We start from the raw sequence: 27,061 nt of genomic DNA, 5'->3' as shown, positions 1-27,061 counted from the left end.
ACATACCATTCATGACCTTGACAGCTTAGCAAATAGTGATATTGAATGATCAAAGACAACTGTTTCAAGCCCTAAGGGTTAATATACCTGTGCAAGTAGATCTAAGCTGCTTTTAATTCCTTGCTCATTCCTTTATTTCAAAATGGATGCAGTATTTTTTGAATGTAGACAATAAATTAAGAGGAAAAAAAAAAACTGAGGGCACTGTTTAGGCTAGAACTAATAAGGCCCTACATGGTCTTTAGGAGATAGAGTTAATTAATTGTTGCATTTCACAAATTCACATGTTTTTCTTTTTTAGTATAAATACAAATTAAAACATGTTCCTTCTCAGGTGAGGGCCTGATGTTCTGTAGACTTTTTCAAAAAGAACTGTTGGCTGAGCTGTGGCTATGTAAATTTTTTGGAATCCCATTTCAGGTTTGAGAGGAGAATGTGAATACAAGTTTGACCTGTGCAATTGAACTATTTCAGATAAGGTGCAGTGGTGCACCAGTGATGCACATTAGACATTACACGGTTTGAATGCATGTGTGATCACCACTATAATTTTCATTTATTGTATATTTCAAGATTCAATTTCTTGATCATCCAGAAATGTCAGTATTGAATAATGTTCTGTGCTTTCTAAAGAAATATAAGAAAATCTCTTGGGTGTCCTTGAATAGGAACTTTTAAGGCAGAAGTTGTGACAGGAAGTGATGGCATTGCCAGGTCACTGTGTGGTATTTCCCCCCTCAGGCAGCACTGGAACAGTCCCTGAATGTGTTGCTCTGGCACCCAGACCATGAGGATTTTCCTCTGACTGATAAACCAGTGTCCCAACACGTACACACCTTGCTGTGTGTATGTAGGTGTAGGGGTGTGAAGCCCTGGGGTCCTGAACAAATTCCAATGTGGTTAATTAATTCCTTCCTCAAATAAAAATATAGTTGGCATTTTAAAGCCTGCTAAATATCAAAAGCTGGCAAAGGGAGAAAACAGAAGTGATGTTACAGATTTTTGTTAAGAAGGATGTGAAAAGGATTGTCTTGTTCCTCAGGATAGCTTTACTTTGGTTTTCTTCTCCAGAAATCGTCCTGCTTGTCCTCCTCAAAAATCTTTCTTTTACAAGTTTGAAATCATAAGATGTTTGTACTTGTTAAGCCAAAGCTAAGCATACCTGGAAAATACAGTTCAGCGTGGAAGTGTAGCACTAGGAGTAGCTAAAGCAAAGGCAAACAGAACATCAAAATTGCATCCGCTATCAGTTGAAGAGCTAACAAATGAAAACCAAAAAGCTTTTAAAAGTATTATTTTGCCAGGTAAGTTGCATCATTTTAAGAAACTGATGGCAGTTACAAGTCATGATGAAGTTTAGATGGTTTGATGGTTACTTGGGTGGAAAAGAAATTCTCATTTCATATTTCTTGTCTATTTTGCTCCCAGAACAAAGAACAAGCATACTAAAGGAAGGCTACTAGAGCATTAACATTTCTTTGTGCAGATTTTACTGCAATCTGGCATGCAAAAGGAAGAAACATTAGAAGTAGTTTATTTATATTTCAGCACCAAATTAGAAAGATGACATCATTCATTTACAGTTCTTATCCCATGACACGCCTAATCCCCAACACCTCATTACAGAGGACACTTTTAGGATTGCATATCTCATCTTGTTTAACTTTTGCATTCTTTATGGAATACAGTTGAAAGGTAGGAAATTTAAGGCTGTTCATTGATAAGAAAATAAACTAATAAAATTTTAGGAGCTTCCCCAAAGAGGCAGGGTATGACAGTGTTTATAGTAAGTGGCTTATTATTTGTCTATTAATTCTCCATCTTTTCTACTCTTTTGTTCAAAAGCCCTTCCTCTTTGAATCTAAAGACAAACAGACCAACCATGATGATTCTGATTGAGGTGATCTTTTTATCAAAATCAGTAGAAAGTCACAACTGAAATTCATTCAGCTGTTTGCTTCCATCTTTGTATTTGGGAGGGAGAGAATAAAATATTTCCAACGGTGCAGATTCTTCTCTATACCATACTGAGAAAGTGCTCTTACAGTGCTATGGAGATGCTCAGAATGTCTAATAGTGCACATCTGACCTGTGATGTTTTCTCTATCTTTTTGTTGTGGATTCCTTGAGGGTTTGGTTGGGTTAGTTGGTTGTTGCTACTTAAACGGAGTACAGCTCCCCTCCTGTAAAGCGGTTTTGTCTGATCCTCTATTGAACATCATGTGAAGTGCTTGAGAAACATTGTGACAACTGAAAAAAATTAATTGATGAAAAGGTACATCAGGACTTCCTAAGATTCTGTGGCCGTTTTCCTGACATTAGACTTTGTTATACTTGAAATATTATGTAATACGAATATTTAGTTTGCTTGTTTTTTTCAAGTCCCTTTTCAACTTCAGCAAAAAACATTAAAGTTGGGGAATTTTATAGTAATCTCTGGGTTTTACATAAAAATATACTTGCCAGTGAAATTTTCCAAACAGACACTTTGATATAGAATTGTTTTTGAAGAAAAATCAAATTAGAACAGTCCTGGAATTTACCACATTTACCACATCCTAGCTATGGGACATGAGTTATCTTATGGGGACTTGGCATTGGAAGGCAGTTAGACCAGTTACTATGGGGACATACTGAACCAATGAGTTGTGTTCAAATTCATCTGCTTATGTTGGTCCTTTGGAACTCATTAATTTGGGCAAAGTCCTGGGCAATGTGTTTAGCTCCCATCCTCAATGGGGTTACCATGAATCCTGCTGCATTGGAGTATGACATCAAGTGAGCTGAGACTGCTATCTTTCCTTCAGTCACCTATGTGGTATTAATTGTATATGCTTCTAACTGATTATTTTAATTTTGGAAGAGAACTTTGGGAGTTGACACCATTTTTTTCTGTGCAAAATTAATTTAAACTTGATTGCAGTTTAGCAGGTTTGCCTGAGAGAGTCTTCAGTCCTGGTACCACAAAAAAATAACAACTGTATCCATAGGTGTCAAACTATTGGTAGTAAGATATTTTTGATGTTATGAGAAAGGTTTGAATTATTCAAGTCTATGTATTTCATGGTATGGAATAATTGTAGTAGTGATAAAGAGCAGCAATGTATCTTGTTATCCCATGGTGACATAGATTTTATTATCTGTACACAGCTGTAGCTGAAGTGTTGATCTCTTTTTCAAGATCTAGGTCTTAGACTTACTTCCATTCAGTAATGTGTCAAGTTCCATAATCACTTATTTCTCTAAGTGCCTGTGTCTCTATCACTTAGTTTTCAGATTCATTTTCGTTATTGTTTAGCAGGGTGATCCTTGTGTACAATTAAAATAAATTACCCCAAATAAAACTTTTAGAACAGCTATTCATGGTTGTTGCTGACATGCCTTGGTAGCCAACTGTAAATGTTTGAAGTACACTTCATATTCCTTTCAGTGAGATTTAAGAAGTCGATTGCTAAGACATAATGTTAGACTGGAAAAATGGGAAACAGCTCTAAAATAATATATTTAGAAAAGCTGAATGTCTTTTGCCCTTCAAACACATCATCTGTCATCATTTGCTTTTCAGACTTCTTCATGTCATTCTATGGATGTGAAAACTGAAACAGAGGATGTGTTCACATACTTGTTTTCTCTATTTCTCTTTCCTTTTCTTTGTGAGCCAGCAGTCTGGATTTCTATTCTTAGATCCTTTAGCTCAAAAAAACTCCCCAAAAAGCCCCAGAGCCAAGAGAGTCCTAAAACACTGTCGGAATAATCCATTCCAACATGTAATAAAATTGTCTTGCTTTACATCTTAAACAGACACAAAACAGAATGAAGCTGATGGCAGATAACTATGATGATGACCATCACCACTACCACCACCATCACCACCACCACCACCATCGGTCTCCTGGGAGGACACAACACAACCACAGACCCTCTCCAGATCAGGTTGGTCACCTCTTTCTTCACCCTCAGTTTTATAACTTTGTTGTTTTGCTATTTCAGAATAAAATAAATTTTCCAAAGAACTAATAAGCAACGCTGAATTCTTTGAACTGAAGCTAATAGCTCTGGTATTTATTTCTGTCCTGAAATAGTTTAAAATTTTGGCTTTTGGTCTGGTACCTTATTTTTCTGGAGTAGAAAAACAGTCTGTAGAAACAAGTAACTCATTTTCAGATGAAGGAGCCTGAGGAAAAATTTAACATTGCTTTTATATGAAAAATCATTTTTTGATACTAAACTAGGTTATAAGTTCATAGTGTCTGGGTAGAAATAAAAGGGAAAAAACAGGGAAGAAAATATAATGGGGATGTATGATAGACTACTTAATTGGGAGTAGGAGGCTAAGAGGCAAATCACACTTTTTTTACACGATGACCAATGGAATTGTGTTAGAATCAGGAGCAGGTAAGAATGAGAAAACACAATTTCTTGGCTACTAACACAAATTAAAAAACCCCAAACCATACACCTGAACAACATAATACATAATCCTTTGCATTCTTGGAACATGTTAAGAAGAACTTTTTCTGTCAGAAGGAGGAGAAGGGACTTAAGGACTTGCTGTCTTGGTTTGGTTCTGTTTCTGATTAACAGAGATAAGTTGGCTGAGTTTATAAAAGAAGGAAAAATTGTATGGAAATATCTGTAAAATAAAAAAAGTTTTGGCTTTATGCAAGGAACGGAAGGGAAAAAAAAGCCAAAATGAAGGCAAGAGATGTGAAAAAACAGGTAATAATCACCACAGTGTTACTGAAACCCAGACACTGTTTTCAACTAGTTTAAGAAACCTGAACCTGTGAAAGAAATTTGAGGCACAAGACAATATAAGAGGGCTAACATTTAGTCAAGTGCTTTTCAATGCATGGTAACAGCTTATTCAGGGAAGAGAATGTATAAGAAGCATAATGAAAATCAGTATCAAAACATATTCAAGAACATTGAGATGTTATATGAGTAGTGGAAATAGGTGCAGGATTAAAGACAGAGCATATAAAATCTTAGCTAATTTACTAGTATTTATTAGCACTTGTACTCAGCTTTTTTCCTAGGTGACAGTTTTGGGCCACTCTCTAAAAAAGAATGCAGGTCTAGCATATCCATCCTATATTTAGTCTGCTTGAATTTGCCAAGGAAAATTATGTCAAGCAAATCTAATTTCCTTTGATAGGGTAACTGGTTTTGTGGTTAAAGCAGAAAGTGGTACCCTTTAATTCACCAGGTGTTTAACCCTGTCCCACCAGATATTTTTAATATGCAAATAAATACATAATTTTTGAAATGTAATTAATAACTAGTGTAAAATGAATTGCAATAATAAAGGCTTTAATTAAAAATGTATTTTTAAATTTAAATAATTATGAGATTGCCATGACAATAGACAAAAAGACAAATTTTCCATTGCTCATTTTCAGGCAGGAGGGCCAGTTACAGCAGGGTTCCAAAGAGGTCTGTCCTTTATCTGATTCTGTTGAGTATTTCAGTGGTAAAATAGGGATGCCATTAATATTGTTGGTCATGGATAGAGGTGTAAGAAGCTCCAAGTATGCAGGTGCAGTCAAACTGCTCAAAAAGCTGCTCCAGTCTTGATAAACTGGAGAGAGTCTAGAATAAGAAATTTGAAATTTGGTAAAGGCAAGTCCTCTTACAGGGGAGAAGTCACATATGCTATTGAGGTAATAGCATGGGAAAAGGAATCTAAAATTGCACAGTGGAATTCCATTGCAATGAAGTTGGATCTAATTCTAGGCTAGATATAATACTGAAGAAGAAGCAGGAAGCAATTATTCTGTTCCTTGGAACACTGATGAGAGCTCATCTGAAAAGCTGTTTACAGTTTTGATCTCCATGCTTTAGGAAACATAGACAAAGTAGAAAGGGACAAAAGGAGAGCAGTAAGAATGATAGAAGTTTTAGAGAACATGACCTGTGGGGAAGGCTTAAAGAACATGGTTTGTTTAGTCTAGAAAGTACCAAAGGGGAGACATAAGTCTTCTGATACATAAAATGTTGTTGTAAAAAAGACGATGATCAATTGTATTCCAGTGCCCAATGGAGAAAGGCTAGGAGCAGTAAATTTAATTTTGCCAGGAATAACTAGGTTAGTTTCTAAAAAGAAGACTTTTTCACTATAAGTCTAATGAATCTGTAAGTGGAAACAAAATGTGGACATTCTTTCATATACATGTAATGGAAGGTCCTTTCTTGGAGGTTTCTAAGAACAGGTTAGATGAATAGAGCTTTATTTCAGCTTGTGTTGGACTCAGAATAGGTGTTCTCCTGAAGTGCTGTCATCCCAAAATTTCCACAGACTGTGAACAATGGATTAGCCCAGCATATGTTTACTTGTTAAGAAAGCAAACAGGAGATTCATAGAAAAATCCTTGCTGAAATAATCTTTGAGAACAGCATAGTCAAGGGTAATAATGAGTGAACTCTAGACATTGCTTTATCTTACATTTTTCAATCATGGATTTTACTTTTTTCTTTACTTTTTATGTTGTTATTTACCCCTCTTTACAGCATTCATTTGAGCAGCAATTTGATTGCTGTGTGCCATAGAAACCTGCATTTCCCATTCAACCTTACACACAGATTCTAGGTAGGTGTCTATAACCCAACATATGGTTTAAAGTCACAGAATAAGCTGGGAAAAATAATAAGCCTGCAAATCATCAGAGGAAATTTTTAGTTTTTTTAAGGAGATGAAGAAGTCATGCATGTTGTGGCATAAATGCTGTTTAATTTGATGAATGCTAGGGAGGGATTTTGAGGATTTTCTCCCAACTTCTTGGGAGGCAGAGACAGTTGAACAGTGTTAATTTGAAACATTCTTCATTTCTGTAGATAATTCTGGATTTTCTAATCCACATGCCACATTTATATAGAGAAACACATGCTATTATATGTCTGTAAAGTATGTACATGGGCACTGGAGTACATTTTTGCAACAAAAAATAAGACATTTCTGTATCCTTTGTAAAGACAAAAGTGTACCAGAGGTTCTTGGAAGACCTTGGAAGATGCACATCCTGTTTGAAATAGGCATAATATTTATGAGAAGCTTTCCTCTTCAGGTATTGACATTTTTTCAATGATTATGGTTTTGTTACAACTCTTACCTGTTTTCCTATCCAGCCATGGGCAGCATGTGGCAGAATGACTCTAGGCTTAGTGAAGAACAGGATCTCTGACTTCTCTTGAAGGAACTAGTTGAACACCTTTTTTTAGATACAATGGATGTGTTTAGGTCTTCTGGCTGCTGCTGGAGAACAAAGACAAATTTTCAGACACTTTTAGCCTTTATTCCCTCTTTATTTTGCTCTCTAGGTAGAGGCATAGTTGGGTGACATTTTTTTGCCATCCTTGTCTGGACCTAACTCTGGTCAAGTTTTAAGGAAATTTCATAAAGAGTAGGAAGACTCTAACTCTCATCATGGTCTTTTTACAATTGGTCATGATGTGATTTCTGGTTATTTTGGTACCTCTGATTTTTATTTGGCATAAATAAATTTCAGGGGGTTGAGTGCTGCCATGTCAGTAACATGTATTAACAATTTTTTACTAGTCTTTAAAAAAACAGGAAAAAAAGATAATTTTGCAGCTTTGCACAAAAACTTAAATTTATTCTCTTCAGTTTTGGCTTGAGAGTTGGCAATCTTTCTTAATTTCCACCTGGAAACATTTTGGCAGTCAGTGTGTATCCTGAAGTGCGGGTGTAATACTCCTAGAATGAAATTGAGCTGAATAAGCATTTTGCTCTAGCTTCAGTTTCCAAGGAGTTGTAGTATGTAGCCCCTTGCAGAATGCATTACAGTAATCTAATCTGGATTGATGCATCCAGGAGTTATCTGGAACAAAAAAGCACCATGGCTAAATAAATTGGAACTTCCAGATTTAGCAGCTATCTTGCCCCACAGCACAGACTTTTCCCCAAACCCACCTGTCCAGCTCCCTGCCTCTAGTATTCTCACCTCTAAATCCTTTTTCCTTAAAACATTTTTGTTTTGGCCTCAACAATTTGTGACCACTGTTCCCTTTGGTTTTCTAATCTCAGGAGCCTCTCAGAGCCTCCCGCTCTGTTTCCTGTTCTGAGTTTGATGCTCTAGTCACCCATATCCTCTCACTGTTCATTTCTGGGGGCATTTTTCATTCCTGGCTCAAAGTCCTTACAGTCCTAGACTTGTATGACCCATCTCTAACTCCAGGATAGTCTCCACATTATGAATAGCAATCTTTGGTTATCAACCAGGACTTCTTTGACTTCATGAGAGCATGAAGATGTGGTTGAAGGTTCTAAGTTCAAGATTCTGCTTATGGACTACTTAGTAAAAAACTGTAGTTGATTATGAAATTAAAAATGTCATTTTTACAGGAAAAAAGAAGTGTAGGTAATCTGACATGAGTATGCATCAGATTAAATTAGTTTGATGGCATTCTTAATAGGAAATCAGGGTATTTGAGAGGTCATAGGGAAGAACTTGACTATGAATTAACCCAGTGCAAGACTGGAGGTATAATATCTGAATAATTTTCATAGTTTAGATTTTATTGCCAATCCTGATTATAACAACTATCAAATCTTCTTACTTCCCATAGTACTGGAGATTTTTAAAGAAATAAAATGTACAGTGGTCTTAATCTCCTAAGAGTTTCCTGAATACCTGAGCTGTAGTGGATTCAAAGCTGAATGCTTTACTCTGTGGTCACCAGGGCTACAAATATATTTTGATTTTCTTTTATGAGAGATTATGTGCTCATAGAAAATAATCAGATTTTTAGAAAAATGTGAATATCATAGGGTGTGCTTTAGGAACTGGATGCTTTCCAAAAAATTGGCCCTATTCTTAGAAGCTATAATTGAGGATGGAATGTCACACGGTGCCTAAGCATGTAAAAAGATGTCCTTTTACATCTTTTAATCCTGTCTGACTACACAGAGATTTTTTTTCCTACTTAAAACATTTTTGATGGCTCTTCTACAAGATTTAGTGTTTGCAAGTAATTTGTTACAAGCTCACCAACAAGTTTTCTGTTCCTCTGAGGTCTCAGCAAGGAGGCCTAAAAGGCAGTTCAAGGTTTCTGAACTATCCTCCTATTGAAAGGAAAAGTCCTCCTTATCAGGACAGAGATGGGGCAGGGTGCATCTCTGGAGCTTCCCTTCCTCCAGTCACAAGGCCAACTGTTCCAGAATGAGTCTGTAGCTGTCTTGCTATTAAATATGCCTCATTTTAAACAGGCTTTTTAAAAGTGTGCTGGTAAACTCCAGCATTTGAGAAAAGAAATCACACGCAGCGATGTGTGAAACTTGACAACAAACTTACTGTCGCCAAGTAGGTGTATGCCACTAAAAACTAACTTTTTGAAGAAGACCATGTGCTCTGAAAAAAAAGTGTTTATTGATTTGTAAAGTGGTGACTGGTCTTGGCAACAGGTCTTTATTCATCAGCTGGAACTGCTAAATATCCTTGGAGTTGCTGAAAGACGATATGTGAAAAACTCTGAACAGGTCAGATGGGATTTTGTTTGAGGTGGATGACTTGGAAATCAGAACCACAGGACAGTCAAACAACGATTATTATTTTAGTGTCTGGATCCTGATCTACAAATCACTGTATTGATCCATATGTAATTTTAGGGGAAGGGAGAGCATGCTACTTTGTGTATTTTGGCAGTCCTGGTCGTTAGCATAATGCCTTGTATTCTGTGGCCCCCCTGGAAAATTGCCAACCTCAAACTCCTGAACAGGCCTCAGGGATATCGAAACTGAGATTTTTCCTTAAAAAAAACCAAAACAAAACCAAACAACAAAACCTAACAGCCATAAAAACACAAAACAAAATAGAGTGTTTTAGCTATTTTAACTAATGAAAATAACCATGGTTTTTTGTAAAGAATAAAATTCTTCAAATTTCTTTAGACTGCGAGTAAAAATTTCAGTCAGAGCAGAAGTTTAGTACCTGGGAAAAGGAAATATCTTGTTTGGGAGTTTCCTGCATCATTGAAACTTTGTCTTTTAGTTGTTCAGGGAAAAAAGAAGAAAAGAGAAAAGAAGGAAAAAACCAATGACATTGTCCTACATAAAAGGAGTGGTATGATATAGCTGCCTAATGCACGAAGTTGGAATTACTGCCTTCCTCCCTGACCCAGATTTTGTTTAATATTCTGTGTGTTTCTTTATCCTGTATGTTTACACATTGTTTTTAGGCAGGTGTGAGCTTGCTCTTGTCTGTTCCCCAAATGGATGTGAACTTGTTCTGCTGGTGCCTCAAGCTGCAGGGCAGCACGCAATTGCATTAGCACTGAGCTGAGCCTGCACTAAGCTCATCGGAGTCACATGGATTTATTTAATTTAGGAATTTGGGCAGGGCAAGGTTTGCTTGTCAGTACATTCAGTATAAACAATCTCAGACATATCCACTGTAAATAACTAGTATTGTGCTGAATTAGTGTTTTGAGAGCTCAGAAGTGCAGTGCAAATTAGTCAGATAAATGCTTTCAAATTTTTAATCTTTCATCCAATTTTTCATCTTTGCTGCACATATTATTCTTCTGGAACAAAGAACTTGTGATTCATATCACACATTGTTCAGACTTGTTGAACTGAATGCAGTAAAATCCTATTTGTATCATGGTCGCCTTTAAAACACCAATTTTCCAATTAAGTTGTATGCAGTTTTCATAGCTATATTGTTTATTATTAGCAGCTACTGAATGGCAAATAGTTCTCTTCTAATGAGGAAATAACTTCTGTCTAAGCATTTCCCAAAACTCTGTCAGTGTTATCATGCACTTATTTCAGTAGATATAGAAAATTTTGCCTGACATCTATCTAGGTATTTCTGTCTCCTTTGTCCTAAGAAGAAAACTTAAATTGCTTTCCACAGAGGCTTGCCCACATTTTGAGGTTTGGCTTCAAACCTAAAGGTCATTGTGAGTTACATTGTACTTGTGATGGAAGAAAAGAAAGAGCCTTGAGATTTGGAAGAGTATCTCTGAATCTGAATTTTTCTTTCAGGAATGCTCTGGTTTTTGATTTTGATTTGCTGCCATTTTGCTGTTAAAAACGTTGTGAGCTACTCAAGATTTCTCACTTGAAAGTAAACGCCAATGGGAATTTGGAATATTTATAAATGCTTTTGTTATTCCTGCCACTTAATTGCAATTATACTGTAGCCAGGCTGCTTTTTATACATCTTTTAATGATAATAAATTTTTAATTTACAAAAAGACCATCTAAACTGGAGTTTTATTAAAAACAAGAACTAGGAAATAGGTTTTGCTGTCTTTGATACTTCAGGAGATGGATTTTGCACATTGGAAATTTATACCTCTCCTTTGCTTACAGAAATTAATTTATTTTATATTTTGAGGTTTAATGAATGTGATATAAATGTATACACACTGAGCAGTGTGTATATTTATATATATCTATATTTATATGTTAGCTTTCCAGTCTTTTCCACATATGGAAGAATTTTTTGAGATCATGTTTAGCTATAGAAATCTCTCCCCTTCATTTCCCCTGAATGTGTGTGTTATAATATACAACACTTATATAGAGGTTTACATTTATCTTACATTTCTTAGCAGAAAAATTATCTGCCACCATCATAGTCTAAAATAGGTCTTTAGACCAACTGAGAGAGCCAAAAATGCATTTCTGGGAGACAGTAACTTGATAACAAAAGTTGCATATCTGGCACTGGTTACTTAAGTGAGATAACATGTCACAGGCTTTCACTACAAAGGGGACCATAAATTTTTGCATTGCAAATCTGATTTCACGGACCACTTCTTATAAGAAGCATTGAGTTTCCGCTTCATCTAGTGATAAAACTTTAGAATGCATGAGTATCTGCTGAAACATCTTATTCGTGTGAACACTGGTCTGGGTGCTGGAAAGTAAATGGTCAGAAACACATTTCACTTTCGCCCATGGCTGTATTTGTGATTGATTTTAACCCAACTATATACAAATAGAACAAATGGTGAGATGGGATTTAAGGCCATTTTCATAACTGGGTGATGCATGGTCACTTGTGACCCCTTCTGTTATGGATAACTCTGAAAATAGACCTCTGACACAAATACATATTGCTGAAGCAATTTTTAAGATTTATTCATCTTTTTGAATATACAAATGAAACATAAAATAAAGACCTTTTAAAGCTCTATGCCCCAAACACTTAAATGAATCCACTGTAAGTCTTTCCACTTTTTAGCTACAGGCTTAGTTCTTCAAATCATTCACGCACAAAACTCTTCTGTAGTCAATTGTTCTGTGCATGGAGAGTTCATGTGATTAGTCCTCAGCTGTGTTTGCTCCCAAAAACTGAGCAGCAGATAAAAGTCTCTCTAAGCTCTGAAAGATTCTGATTTTTAGACTAAGTTCTTGACTTGAAAGAAATGTCATTGTATAGCAGGTAGATTTCTTTGTAAAAAGGGGAAATTAATATTTGTAAATGTAAGTATTTGCTGTAAGTAGGACAATTTCACAGTTCAGAGCCAGCAGTTACACGTTTAATGACCCATTAGAGGCTGTAGATAATAAGGAGAGCAGTGTAAATCAGTCATCAGAAAGTTAGTTGCAGAGATGAGCAGGTTATTGCTAGATTTATTTAACCCAAGTTAAGACATTAATTCTTAGCATGCAGGACATGAAAGGGAAATGTGATGAGCTTTGTCAGGAAGGGTCTTCTATTGTGGGAAGAGAGCCAGAAAAGCTTAACTCATCAAGTTATTAATGTTGCCTGTATTGCAAAAGCTAGAAGGAGATCAGGACTTTTTTTTTTTTAAAGAACAGATTTATAAAGATACTTGCATGCCACAGGAGTGCAGGAGATTGTGCTCTAACACATATTTTCATAGTAATGCAGTCTTTTGAAGTCTTTGAGTGCACCTGCATTAGGGTTTTAGTTCTCATCAAGAATGCAAATTTGCATCAAATCCTCCTGGTAATTCCCACTTCTTGCATATGGTTCATATCCAGATGTGGTGTTGGATTGGGCACCCCAAGTCCTTTTTGATTCAACTTAAATGAAAGATACATTCCAGGAGGTCCTCCAACACTGTGAAATTGCTAAAGGGAACAGTGTTGGGCAAGATTAATTCCAAATACCCCCCAAGACAGGTGTTTTGTACAGAGGCTACTCTCAGGACCACTGTAGTGGCTGAGAGTTTCACTATTGCTGTTGGAACACAAATATTTATTATCTCCTGCAGCTACTCAGTGTTCACCAGTGATCAGGAATATGCTACATGCAGAATGGCAATGACTGGGCTGACAATTTCTGGCATCTGATTATTAAAATTTTGTAGCTAGACCTAATTGTGTAGACCATGATTAGAGTTCTCCTTTGTTTCTAACCTGCTGTGTGAGGCAGCCCCTGTTCCCTGAAGGCCACTGTCTCAAATTTACTGCTGACTGATGAGCCTTAGAGAGCTGATGGCTAAGAAATCTGCCTGCATTGAGAAAGCTTGCATTGAGATATACTCCAGTAGCAAAACAGAAACAGTCTCTGTACATTTCTACATCTGGGTGTAATGTTTTCCAAGCACTGTTTAACTTCCTCATTTTGATACTTTGAAGCCATATTTGAGGTTTTGTGGCAATTGGATTAGAGCAGTAAATCACATTTAATGATAGCAGATACTTGTTTTTAAGAAAGTAGGCAATTATACTAAATAGCGGCACAAATTTAAAAAAAAAAAAAGGTATGAAATAAAATCAATTATTTGTAAAAAGCCTTAATAGTATTTGAGATTATTCCACTTTACTATAAATACAGGTCCAAATTAGATACTGGGATGTCTTTCCTAAAAATACAAGGCAATCAATATTTTAAACACTCAGAATTGTTAACAACTTTATGACAAGTGTGTATGCTAATTTCTCAAGTCAAATGGTATCTCTCAAATTTTGGGTGTTTTCCTGTTTTGCTTGTCAGTAACTGAGATTTTGCTTTGCAGTTTTTGTTATTGAATTGCTATTCTTGACCTTATAAACCAATGAAAGATCCAAGTTTAAAAAGCAGTTAATGTACACAAACATTAATGAAAAATTGCTTGATTGCAGTTTATTGTTTGAAAGAGCCATAGATTAATGATTTTGTAGGATACACACACTGATATGAAAAACTAAGCTTCCTTCTGGAATCCTGTGTTCCAATATTAATAAATGATAAGGCATAACTGCAGCTTTTATTTTGCTTCACTGTGTGTCAAGAATGCAGAAAAAAGTAGTGAATTTTATTTGTCTCGGAACTTCAGTGAAGAATTCTGTATTCCCTCCATTATCTGTTTGCACTGAGGCACCAAACCTTACCTTCTTGGTACAATACTTTATTCATGGAACCTTCAAAATTACAGTCCTGATTCTTATGTGCTTTTTATTCAGTGCTTTTGCCTACTTGTTCCTATCCACAGGAAAAAATTTGTAGCTGTAAGTTAGGATTTACACCAGTTGAGACTGGTTTTGAGGTTGTTCTGAGTATTAAAAATTTAAAATACAGTGATGTTATTTGGGTTTTTTTGGTTTTTAAAATTATTTTTATTCAATTTTATGTCAAAACAGAACACTGTGCTTAATTTTATGAAATTGCTAATCAAAAAATTGGAAAACATGTAATAAATTTTTATATACAGGGTAAGATGGATCATGGCACACATTTTCATTGAAACAGATGTGAGGACAAAATGATGGAAGAGGATTTTTATTAACTGTAGCTGTTGAAGGTTAAGTGGACTGTGATCATAATGTGGACTACTCAATTTCTTTATCAAATCTGTACTTTAAAAAACAGTTTGAATGTAATTAACCATATATTTTAGAAAGTGTCTAAGACTTGATATGAAGTCTTCAAATCATCCAGAAATGATAAATTGCTGAAAAATATGTCCTTTATTTGCAGTGTAACTGCATCCCCAAAATCTCTATCTAGATGTTTTTTACTAGGGAAAAGATCTGTCTCCTTTTCTCTGTTACTTAATAATGATGAGAAAATCTTTTAATGTTTTCTGAGGGATCGTTTAGATTGAGTCTCTTGTTTCTCGCTGCCAAGTTTATTTTTCAATAATTTTCTAGCTGTTTCCTGATCTGTTTACAGTCTTTCAAATATTCATGAGAGTGTGACATGAGGACCAGATGTGAAATTCTCTTAATGATCTTATGCTACTGTCCAGAGATGCAGGAAAAGTTCTGAGTTTTCTTTCTCTGCCTGTATTTGTCTTGGTAAATCCAACCTTGTACCATGTGTTCATTTCAGCCATGACCTGTAAAGACTTTTTTGATGTCCTTGATTTCAGAAGCAGTTCCCTTACCTCTAATTATGATAGTTGTCCAATTATGATAGTGTATTTATGATTTCAGGCATATGTGCCTGTGTCTGATAACATTTATTCAGATAATTCCACATCTGTTCATTTTTCCAAGAAGACTGTCAGGCTTTTCTTTCAGATCATGGGAATATGGAACAAGTTTGGGATGAGAAAGATATCTATAGGTTCCCTTCCTTCTCCAGCAAACGTTCATTCAGTACAGAGCTAAATGTTCTGACACTGTGTCATGTGGCACATAATCAGTGGCCTTACAGAAATCTCAGCATATTATTTCAAAGCACTTACCTTATAAAAAAGAGTCTCTCTGTAATTGGAAAAGATAGAAAGTTATTTTGACAGGACTGGTACACAATAAAGCCATGTTGATTGACATTAACTGAGCTCCAGCTTTTAATTTATTGCTTTTTGTATATCAGGATCAGTGTCAAACTGTATTTGTCTTTAATTTCCCATTAAAATCTTTACAAATATTTGACAATATCTGATTTTTCAACTCTTCTAGAATTCTGCCAAAAGGAGATGGCACAAATAAATGAATGTCTGCCTGTTTGAAGAATTGCAATACTCTGAACAGCAAACCAGCTATGTGTAGTTAAGGGAGTCACTTGGAAACCTGTTGTATTCTCCATTTTGTTGATTTCTTGCTGTTTTTAAGGATATCAACAAAGATTAACCTAATGCATTATGTTAGTGAAATAGGATCAAACTACTCAGTGGAAAAGAAATCCTTCATTCTTTCTTCAACCTTTACTCTGGCAAAAATTCTTGTCAACTTGAAAGTCAGTTCAATTAGCATTTGTGGGCCTGAGCAGGAGTGGCTCCTGCAGAATTCAGAGGAATAACTTGTGTTTTCAGTGAGGCAAACCCAGCTCTTTGGAAGTTTTGCAGAACCTGTGCCTTTGTTTCAAAAATAAATAAGGATATTCAGGCCTTACTCTGCCTTTGCTTTGTGGTATATTTGTGCAGACCTTAGAACGCAGATGTGTTCCAAGTTAACTGTGAAAGATTTACCCACATTTCTTCTGTGTTAAATGATAGCTAAGTTTATAGTGGACTGTCAGATTTCTTAATTCAGCAACATGCAAGACATCTATCTTAACATCTGGTTTTTAATAACAGTTGACATCTGGGAGCTCTTTTTTATTCCAAGAATGGGTTAGGAACAGTAGTGATACTGGCAGTGTATACTTTCAGGCTAAAATTCCTGTCCATTTCAATCATAATTAATTACCATTCATTTTATTAAATTTTTAGATTTAATTAAGTTCCAGCAATATGTTACACCAGCTAACTTTCAAGGTTTTCAAAATTATTGAATGGGGTTTTTTTATATTTCTAAAATATTAATGGGTAAATTTTAAGGATAGTAAAATGATATGATTTTATTTGATTTTGAAGTCCTGAGTTAAATTAAAAACATTGAGTTGTGCACCTCTAAGTTCTAGCAGCTGAGTATCACATCATTGGGCACAGTAGAACTGTATATAGAGATAGCTGTGCACATGCATATCTCTGTGTGTATAGACAGAGTCATTGTAAAATTGCCATCCTAGTGTATCTGGGGAAGAACATTTCAATCTCCTGGTTTAGTTCATGGCTTTTTTTTTTTAGATTTTATTAAAATTTATTTTATTATTGAATTCAAGTTTATAATAATTCTGAAGAAAGACTTTCTGCTTTCAACTTGTCTACCATGAATTAATCCCCTTTAAAAACAAATTCAAGAAATTGTTATGAATTTTTGTATTTGTCATTAATGTTATTTATCCCTAAAACTCAAAATGAATAAACCTAATGGCTCAAAACTGGAAAAAAGGGGAAGGACTATTTAATAGTGTCCAAAAATGTGCAGTGTTTAACATGTGTTGAATAGATAAATTTAGTTGAAAGCATTTTGGAAAAGTGCACTTTTACTTTGCTAATGAAAAAGGTTTTGGTTATTCAGCAGTTTTGTATCTTTTAAGAAAATGTAAGACAATTTGATTTTTTTTTTTGCTTACTTAAAGTTTTGAGCTTTTCATTGCTCTCAATTTTGGTTTGAATTGCGTGCATTTAAAAAACAGATAATCTTTTCATGTTTAATCTTATAATCATCTTCCTACACACTGTTTTAATGGGGAGAAAAAAATTTTACATCACTGTTGTTGTTTTTTGGTTGCTATAGATGCAGATTCTTGCGTACGCAACACAAGCTTGTTCATGAGTGTTCACTGGCTTTCATTAGAAAAAAATCATGTTGTTAAAAGCCAAGAAAATTGTATTTCATGTGCACCAAAGTAACTAACCTTTCTTTCTTTCTTTCCTTCCAATGCCAACACCACCTCTGTGCATCTCCTCATGTCTGGCACACAGGATGATGAGGAGGGTATATGGGCATAGCCGTTCCTATAAACCAAAGTTCCAGTTTTGTTTTGAGGGGTGAGAAACTCTCTTTTCTCTCTTTTTCATGTTGCAGTCTAATTGCTGTGTTTTCTGTTACACTGCATGGGGCTGTGTGTTTGTGAATGCTGTAAGGATGTTTTCTCATATGCAGTGAAAAATGGGAAACTGTGTCTAATGGTTCATGGTCTAGTGGTTTTGTTTTTCTCCTAACTTATTGTGGCTAAAGGTGTAGGTGGGTACAGAACTTTAAAAGACATGTATTTGTATCTGTCTAGACAATTTTCTTTTTTTCAGTAGATAAGTTCTTTAATCTAGTATTAATTTGCTGTACCATCTCTAAAATCCCTGGAAGAGCACTGTAATATCTTTGCAGAATTTGTATGAAAGTTTGATACTTAAGAAATTTTCCCACAGATTAAGCATGCAGCTTTACTAGAATAGAATTTATGATATGCATGGAAAAACATGAGAGTACCTCTTCAGCTGAAATGTTTTAGTGAAATTTTAAAACAAGGAGCAGATATTTAGTAAGGGAAGTATAATCTCTGTGCAATACATGCTCTTTGCCTGAAATATTATCATAGAAAGACATCCATACAATAATTTGCTTGTGATATTCCAGAGTACAAAGTGCAGCTTGAATTGTTTATCTCTCAAATGATGTGTAAATTGTATTATTATGGTGTGTCAGGTATTGGTTGATGCATATCCACTTGTTTGGGGCTTGCCTTTGGAGCTGTGGGTAATTTGTAGCTCAAAATCACCGTGGTCTCAACATTGCTGAAGACGCCAGGCTTTGGTGGATTGCTTGTAGAAAATGTTGCTCACTCCTTCTTACAGGAGGAACAATTTTATTTACTTCAATGGGCCTGTTCAGAGGAGCAAAAACTACTCACATAAGCAAAGATTAATGTTTTATTAAAACTTCCACACATTATATTGCCTTTGGCATTTTACCATTCTGCCTCTCACACTCTGCTGATTTTCATAACATGTAGTATGGCTGAGGGAAATCAAATCTCTCAGTCAACTGGATGTATATTAAAACACAACATTAATAAAATTTAATTGGGTGTATATCCATCTTATTTAGAAAAGCTTCTACGTATTTTTTTTGGTTACTGCAGACATCTATCAAAAGCTAACTGTGAATGTGAAGAAAACAAGAGACCCAATGAGAATGAACATGAGGAATTTGTTTTGTGTTGGAGAGGAAAATAGAATAAAAAAAAATAATTTTAAAAGTATTCGAACTGCAAGAATGTGGATTTCTAAAAACAAATCTTCACCTTACTATTTTGTACTTTGTATATTTGTAGTCAACTAACTGTATAACTAATTTGTAGTTATACAGTTCAAATTATTTAAACTGTGACTGCATTTCCATTGCAACATGGAACATGTTTATGAACCAAAGCATATTTTTGCCCTTTTAGAGACTCAAAACCATATTTGATTTGCTTTAAGAAAATCTGTGTATAAAGAATACAATGATTTTGAAAGCTGGCTGACAGGAGACTAAAGGAATATTTATTTAGCATCTATTTGAGCTGTGTAAAATAGATTTTATGCTTTTGAATTGTAGTCGATTTTTCTTCAAGAGGATTTTTTCCCTATCAAAAAACATAAGTGCCTGATGTATCAAAACATTTAGCTTCTGATCTTGTTTTGTTCCAAGACTAATGGTTATGATTGATTTATGCAATCAAAGCTTTTCTGGATGCCATGAGGTGGGACTCTGCCTCAGTAATGATAGCACAGGCTGGGCCTCTAATTATGTTTAAAACATAGTTAGTTTAAAAGAAAGTGTAGTCCCTTTAAACTTCAGGATGAGAAAGTGCTGTAAGGTTGTAGAGATCTGGCAGAGTGTTCAGGGAAATCTCCCTGGCCAGCCCATTTAGTAGCCAATGTAGCTGCAGTGCTCGAGTCTTGTTAGAAACAGGATCTCTTCCCCTCTCCTCACCCTTACAGAGGAAAAAAAAAAGAAAATCATGAGGTGATGATAAGTTTTAAGAATTAAGCCTATATAGCAATCTGTCATGGGTAACTGAAGCCATGTGACCCTCAGAAAATGTTTTTGGTGCAGGTAGAACACAAGTGCTTGTTTTCCCTTTCCAGTTCCAACCACTGAAGTGCAGCAGACGCTGGAAAAACAGTTCAGGCTTTGCCACAAGCTGTCCATGTGTGAGAGAGAGCTCAGCACAAAACCTGTTTGTACAGTATTTTGTTTGTACAGTACTGTAGACTGTGTTCTGTGTCAGATGTGAAGCGGATCGGATGTTTGGACAAATTTATTGTCTGTGACATCCTCGGGGTTCCCTTCACACGTGAAACAGAGAGTGACTGAAGCCCGTGCCTGGCAGCAGCTGATGGCTGGTGCTTTTGAAAATAGGATCATACAGCTAGACTGCCAAATTTGGTTTTAGGAGCAGCCCATGAAGTCTGTACATTTAAAATTTAGCCTTGGTCGGTACTGTGTAGGCATTCACAAGGCATCAGTGCCATTCAGTAAAAAACTCCTTCGAAACAGAAATTTTCTGCAGCGTGGATGAAAGAATATTGCTCAGGCAAACATTCACTGCTCACTTCAAACTATTGGATGTGTTTCATATGCTTCAGGGAGGAGGAGGAGAAGGCTGTTATAAAACAAATGTGGTGCCTAGATTTGTCTTTGCTGGGATGTGGTGAACAGTTCCCTTCCAAGATGTGCCTGCTAAAACTAGCAGTACAAAGCAGTGCAATCGTTGGTCATGTTGCTATATAAGGATGTGTTTCAAGGCATTAACTATTAGCTATTGTTCTGCTTTTTGTTTTCATTATTTCAAGTTAGAACTTTTGTAAATAATTTATTTTTCTTTTTGTTTGGCTTGTTTTGGAAAAAAAACATGCTGGCTTTGAAATGAGCATCAATAGCATGAGAGGCAAGGGAAAAATGAAGAGCATGATGGTTTGCAGAGTTCATTTTAATTTTCTCATTGAGTGTGTGAATACCAGCTCTATGCTTAATTAGATAAATGGGTGTTGCTACATTGACTGGAGCCAAAGGGCATTTTGGATTTGTGAATTTTTAGGCAGGACTGTTGTTTTACTGTAACTTAGTTTTTTCTAAACAAAAGGAGGAACCTCCCAAGTAATGTTTGTTTTCCAAAACAGGGACAGATTTGTGACAAGACTTTATTCATGTTAAAATAATTTGATTCTTAATGGAAGACATTTATAGCTTTTATTTTTATTGGGACATTTTATATTAGTTAAGAAGTTACCTTTCTTTGATTCCTAAAGATTTCAATACTACTGCTAGTATTTTTTAGGTATTAATTGTTCACTGCTGAAGACAGAGGGTTTTCATTAAAAGTAGGGATTTGTTTAGCTGTATGTATTTGGTTATTTTTTACTGATTATTTACTGGCAGTATGTCAATCACTTGACATGAGAGTTAAGGCTGGAAGTTGTAACCCTGGGCCTGTTAGAGTTAATGAAAGCCCTGTAATTTCTATTATTTTCTTTTAGTTCTGTTCAGTTTTTACTCAGAGCAGTTTCTTCCTTTTGATTGTTCTATTCATAGTACACATATACATAGTATTCATTGCACCTGTGCATATACACAAATGTATTCTCAAAATTATTTGTATGAACTAGATGCTCATTTATCTAATCTTAAACATTGTATTTATGAAACACCAAATCACCCTCATGTGTAGCTGTAGAAATTAATTTTATAAATTCAACAGTTTTTTGTCTCTTCCTTGTATTTTAGCTGTGTGAGTCAGGCCATTCTGCCTGAACTTTGGCCTCAGCTTTCTCACTGCAGGTGCAGAAGGTGTACAAAAAAGAGAAAATGTAGCTGATGAACTGAACTTTGAAGCTTTTGATGTAGTCAGGCTGATGTCAACAATCACAGGGCCTACCATCATCATCAGTCGTGCTCTTTTATAATCTTCCATAGTAAAAATAAATAACATACCAGAGCAGTTTTAAACACTGTAGAAAGTGAGAAAAGGCTGGATGTGTTTTCACAGCTTTCATCTTTGTTTTGAAATGCTATAGTTGCTGTAAAATGGAATAGTTAATTACTGATTTCACACAAGTAATAAAATCATCTAGCTGTTGCTTAAAATCTGAAGCTGTCAGAAAGTAGCAAAAATCTGCCCTAAAGATATGATTTCAGTGATGAATTGCATTGTTGGATTTCACATCTACAAATTATCATGAGAATGTGTGAAATTACTGTTATTTTATTTGTCTTGAAAACAGTTTCGAAGGGTTGTTAGTGAGTATTAGGGTATGTGAATGTGGGACTGCCTGCAGATCATTCTGGTTGGAAGGTTCTGGTTTGTTTGGAAGCAAAAGTACCTCCTGATCTAATCAAAGGTCATATGACATAAACTTTTGAATGTAAGATTTTACAATTGAACACTAAAGATGAAAAAACCCCAATTTTGAATAAACAAGATTTATATAACTTCTGGGAAGTTTATGAAAAAATAAAAGAGAAAATCAAAGGATGGAAAGGATTATCAAAGGATGGAAAATTTATACCTAATTAAAATCTTCTAATATCTTTTTTTAATATTCTCTTGGTTACAATACTGTAATGCCACCTTAAAAATAAGGAAAAAAAAAGTGAGAAAGCCTCCTTGTGCTGACCTACTTAACATCAATGAAATACCAGTTGTCATTGCATTTGTCTCTTGGTTTTCTCAAGGCAAAGCTCTGAGAGGTGCTGACTGCTGTCAGAGATAGCCAGTCCCCCCAGCCACAGGGCTGGAGCCAGTTTGGAGTCACATCCACACTCTCTGTTGTGCTTTCTGCTCTTCTGGCACTGGTTCTACATGGGAGCAGGTTTTCAGGTCACACACCTTCCATAATGGAACTCATCTTCAGGGAGTGCTGGCTGGAGCTCAGGCTGAGCTGAGGGTGGTGTGGGTGCAAAGAAACAAATGAATTGTTTGGCTATTCCAGCTGGCATCCTTGCATACTCCTGTCCTTTTTCTGACAGAGTAAAGGCATTGGGCAGGTGGGATTGTCTTGAGAATGAGCCTCAAATCAGTGGCTGAAGCAGGATAATTTATAAATAATTCTACAACAGAGAGTAAAACCACAGAAACATAAGAAAAACACTGGTTCATGTGATTTAATTATGTTCAGTATTTGCCTCTTGGGATTGTTTTGACAATATTAAGCTATTTGTGTCATTTTGCTCTAGTAGTAAATACCAATGCAATGAGTTAGAAAAAGCTAAGAAATGCTCGTTAATATTTCTGATTTCACTATACTGTCCCACTCTAATTAGTCATCTGTTTTGGCATCAGTGTTCCTATTTTTTCAAAAAATCTCTTGGGCTAATTGCTCATTTCTAGTGGCGATGGAATGTCCCTGCATGTCGGAAATGGCAGAACCTTGCTGTTTCGTTTTGTTCCTCTTTTGATCTCTGCTTTACAGACAAATAACCAGTGAAAATATGTATAGATCTGTTTTCCAGAAGAGCTGTGATGATTTCACTGGTTCCCTCTGGGAGCCTTTCAGCACATCTGGCTGGCCAGGCCATGAGCTCTTCTTCAGCTTGGCTCTGAGTTCTACCAAAGCCAACCAAGCTAGCTGCACAGTTTATGTACTAGTTTTACTTTAAACCAGAACTTGTGTACTAAAATGAGCAAGCTACTCACTTGAACAGTGTTCCTGAAGGGTTTGAAGAGGTCATAGTCTCCCAGGGGAGAGAGATGAGAATCTGGGCTCACAGCACACCTGAATGGATGAGGATTTCTGTGCCCAGCCTCAGCTGTGCCAGCTGAGGATGTTTTTGCAACCCACCATTCTCCACTTTTGCTGCTGGAATTGTAACCCCCACATCCATCAGCAGAAGGAATCAATCCCTTATCAACTTCAAGGCAGCAGGGGCAGGTTAGCATCAGTGGTGATGAGTGCCCATTCATCAGGCCAGCCTGGCTGTCCTTGCCTGGTGGGGATAAGGGAGCAGAGGAGCAGTGATAACATCCAGCTGATGCTGGGGCACAGCAGCCAGGGGCACCAACATCTTCAAGTGGAAAAGCTTAGTCTGGAAGAGAATTATACCCATCAGTTAAAAACAAAAGGACCTTTCCTGAAATCGCTTTATCTTCAAAGGCTAGAACACCAATTTAGGTAATCAGATTATTAAACTAATAGAAATTTATCCTGAGCAGTTTTCTTGTTTAACTAATCAGAATCAGAAACTCTTTGTTCATTTTGCAGATAGACATATTTCTACCAGATGCAAGCATGGAGATCAGTAATAAATGATATTTTCCATGGAACTGTAATTTTGGAGACTAAATCTGTGTCACATTTTAGGAAAACAATTTCTTCTAAATATTTTTTTGGTTGGGATCTTTTGATAGATCTTGCAACAAGCTTTTTCTGAGCCAATTATATTAATAATTTGATTAATTTTGTCACACATGGTTCTAGTGCCTTGAAATTAGGTGATAAATCTCAAACAAATCTGGAAGCTTATAAATGGCTACTGTTCCCAACGTGGCTGAGGCCTCAGTCTGAGTTTGCTGGAGCCATCGAGGCAGCACAGTTGCATTCTTTGTGTTGTGTCCTCCATCTGCTGAGCTGGTCTGCTTGTGAACTTCTCATGAGGATTCATTTTAGCTCCAAGAATATGGTGAGGGTTGAATGCAAACACTGAGGTAAGTTTTTTAATGATTTAGGGATTCTGTTAGCTAGGATGATTTTGATTATGGCAGTTAGAGGTTTTAGGTCTGACTTTGGTCCTACAGGCCAATAGGAATTTATACCTGAGTAAGTAATAACAGATCCCTGCATTCTGATTGAACTGTGCCCAAGCCTTTTGCAAGTGCTCTAAGATTGCCTTTTTGGGTTTTTTTTAAAGTAATTGAGCATTATATCCTTACTTATATTAATTGCAGGGCAAAAAAATGATGTAGGTTTCTTTCCTTCAGTGTTATACTGCTGAAAGAAATGTTTTTCCCAATTTTCTAAATTCTCTTGTGTGCTTTACTCTATGTTGCAGCTGTAGTTAGATTTAATGAAAACATCCTTCTCTACCATATTTAACTTCCCAAAGTCATGCTATGTCTGAGATTGACAAAATTGTTGAGAAATTTCTGTAGATCCTGCAGCAGTCATTTGTAATGTATTAATGAATGATAGGACATTTAAAAAGAAAAACTTGTGAAACTGCTTGAAATTTGCTAGCTGCTTTTCTTTGCCAGATTTCTTTACCAAGCCACATTCAGCTTTTAATCCATCTATTACACAACTCATCTTCTAAGAGATCTTAGTCTCCATTTGTCAATTTGCCTCATTTCCAAAGTCAGTGGCAGAAACTTTAATAAGAAACTGTTGTATTGTTAACTGGTTTATAATTGAATTGAGCTATTTTTCGGTTTCAGTGTTGCAAATCTCTTTACCTTGAGGCTTATAATCTATTTCCATTGAGTAATTAATAGGTGGAAGCATATTTAGAACTAGAATGATTCTTCATTTTTAGGAAAATGAATAATCCTCAAAAATATCTGCTAGTAAAAGTGGTTCTTTGAATTGAACCTGTCAACCAAAAAAGCCAGCAACTGATTGCAAGTGAGAAAAGAGCTCAGAGTACTAATTCCTTTTTTTTTTTTAAATTTATCTCTTTTACTTAGTCAGTTTCTAATGTTTAATTAGAAGAAGTGAAGAGAACTTGTTCAAAAATTGCAGTGCCTTAGCATACCTTTTCTTTTGGTTTTGTGGGGAAGAGAGCTCTTAGTCTGAAAACTGCTGAACTTGTATGTGAATCCTTCACAGATACAGTCTTATTGCTTGAAGGAAGTTTGAAAAGTTTTATCTGGAAGTAATTCTTTAAGAGAAAAACACCCTGTCTTTCCCTCTAAAAGCAGTGGAGCTCCAAAAATGTACTTTAAATGAGCTGAGTGAGCAAACCTTGCTTTAGTTACAGAAAAAAAGGTACAGTACAGAGAAAAACCCATGAGCTCTCTGGCTGTATTTGACTGCTGTTAGCACCAAGACCAAATGAGCACTGTCAGCTGTACTTTTACCAATGTGCTCTGTTTTTCCTTGAGGATTGATAGGTTTAAATGTACTGGTTCTCTCCTTGAGTCTGTCAAACTTTGATCTGATGCTGAAGTGTTCAAAAGCTTCGTGCATTGCAGGGTTTCAGCGAACTTGATCTTACAGGTTTAACTTCAATATTGTTTCCATTTTGAAGTCTGTCATATGGGTGTACCACAAAGAGTGTTTGGTTTTAGCCCTGATGCCTTGAGTGGTGGTATGCAGCCAGTAACAGAATACTTGGAATAAAGAAAAATCCTGAAATGAATCCCTCCAGCTATGGGCCAGTTGAGAGTGAGAGAGACAGGATGTAAAGTAAAACCAGTATGTCTCCTTTGATCAAAGGACAGATTCCCCACCACCACCCAGCAGGTGATTAACACATAACTACATTCTCCCCTAAATGGGTGGAGGGACAAAGCTGAGTATCTGCTTAGCACCCATAAAGCCAACTTCAGTTAATAACTGATGTTAGAAATATTTCAAATGCTGTCTTTGTGCATTCAGTTTCATGGTTTTATGTGATCTGATGCATGTAAGTGCAACTAAATTGTCTTAGAATAGGAACTTTTCTAAAGGAAGAATTGCTAAGCATCTTATGAAACTGCATTTTGATTTTCAGAAAAAAAAAGTTCTTTGCACATGGAAATGGTTACACATTTTTCATTTGTGTATGCTTTCTATATTTAGAAAAATTCATTAATAGTCAACTGCACCATGAATTTGGAGCATGGTGCAAGAGCCCTGCAGGGTGTGGTGGTACATGGTTTTATACAGAAAAGCTGCTCAGAAACAGACTTGACCAGCTGGAAGATCTGAAAGCCACAGACTCTTTTTACTTCAAAAGTAATGACAGTGGGTGTTTCAATTTTTTTTTTTTTTTTGAAACTATAATACTGGGTTTAGAAATCTTTATTTTCTCATGGTTTCATCATATTTTATTTATGAAGTGCTGAATACATGTTTGTTGAAGAGGAAGAATGTAGCACATGAAACTTCCACTGTCCTGGAGGATTTACAACACAGCAGCACATTGGTGTCAGTAAACTCTGTCATTGTCCCACTGACTTTTGGAGGACAAGATTTCACACCAGAACTTTTGGAGAGAATGTCAGCTATGCTGTTCTCATTGTCATGATTTTGACTCTCTTTGCAGTATAAATAATGAATACAATCTAAATATAACATACCTTTGCTGTATTCTACTCCAGGTATGATATAAAAATCTCATCAATGAGTCTTTCTAATAAGTGGCCTCAATTGAATTGCCTGATGTAACATCATCTTAAGAAAAAAA

At 35.9% G+C, this 27,061-nt stretch overlaps 1 protein-coding gene across 1 annotated transcript in view; it reads left to right on the top strand.

Annotated features, from left to right (window-relative positions):
- The window catches only part of ERC2 (ELKS/RAB6-interacting/CAST family member 2), a 402,854-nt gene that overhangs the window by 282,230 nt on the left and 93,563 nt on the right, over positions 1-27,061 (top strand). The window contains exon 15 of the mRNA XM_084214527.1: positions 3,802-3,933. Coding sequence (XP_084070653.1) covers positions 3,802-3,933 — 132 coding nt within the window. The remainder of the gene's footprint in view (positions 1-3,801; positions 3,934-27,061) is intronic.

This window comes from Fringilla coelebs, assembly GCF_963513975.1.
Source record: "Fringilla coelebs genome assembly, chromosome: 13".
In the NCBI taxonomy this organism is placed as follows: domain Eukaryota; kingdom Metazoa; phylum Chordata; class Aves; order Passeriformes; family Fringillidae; genus Fringilla; species Fringilla coelebs.
The sequence above is the reverse complement of the archived record's forward strand: the minus strand, read 5'-3'. Positions and strand labels throughout refer to the sequence as shown.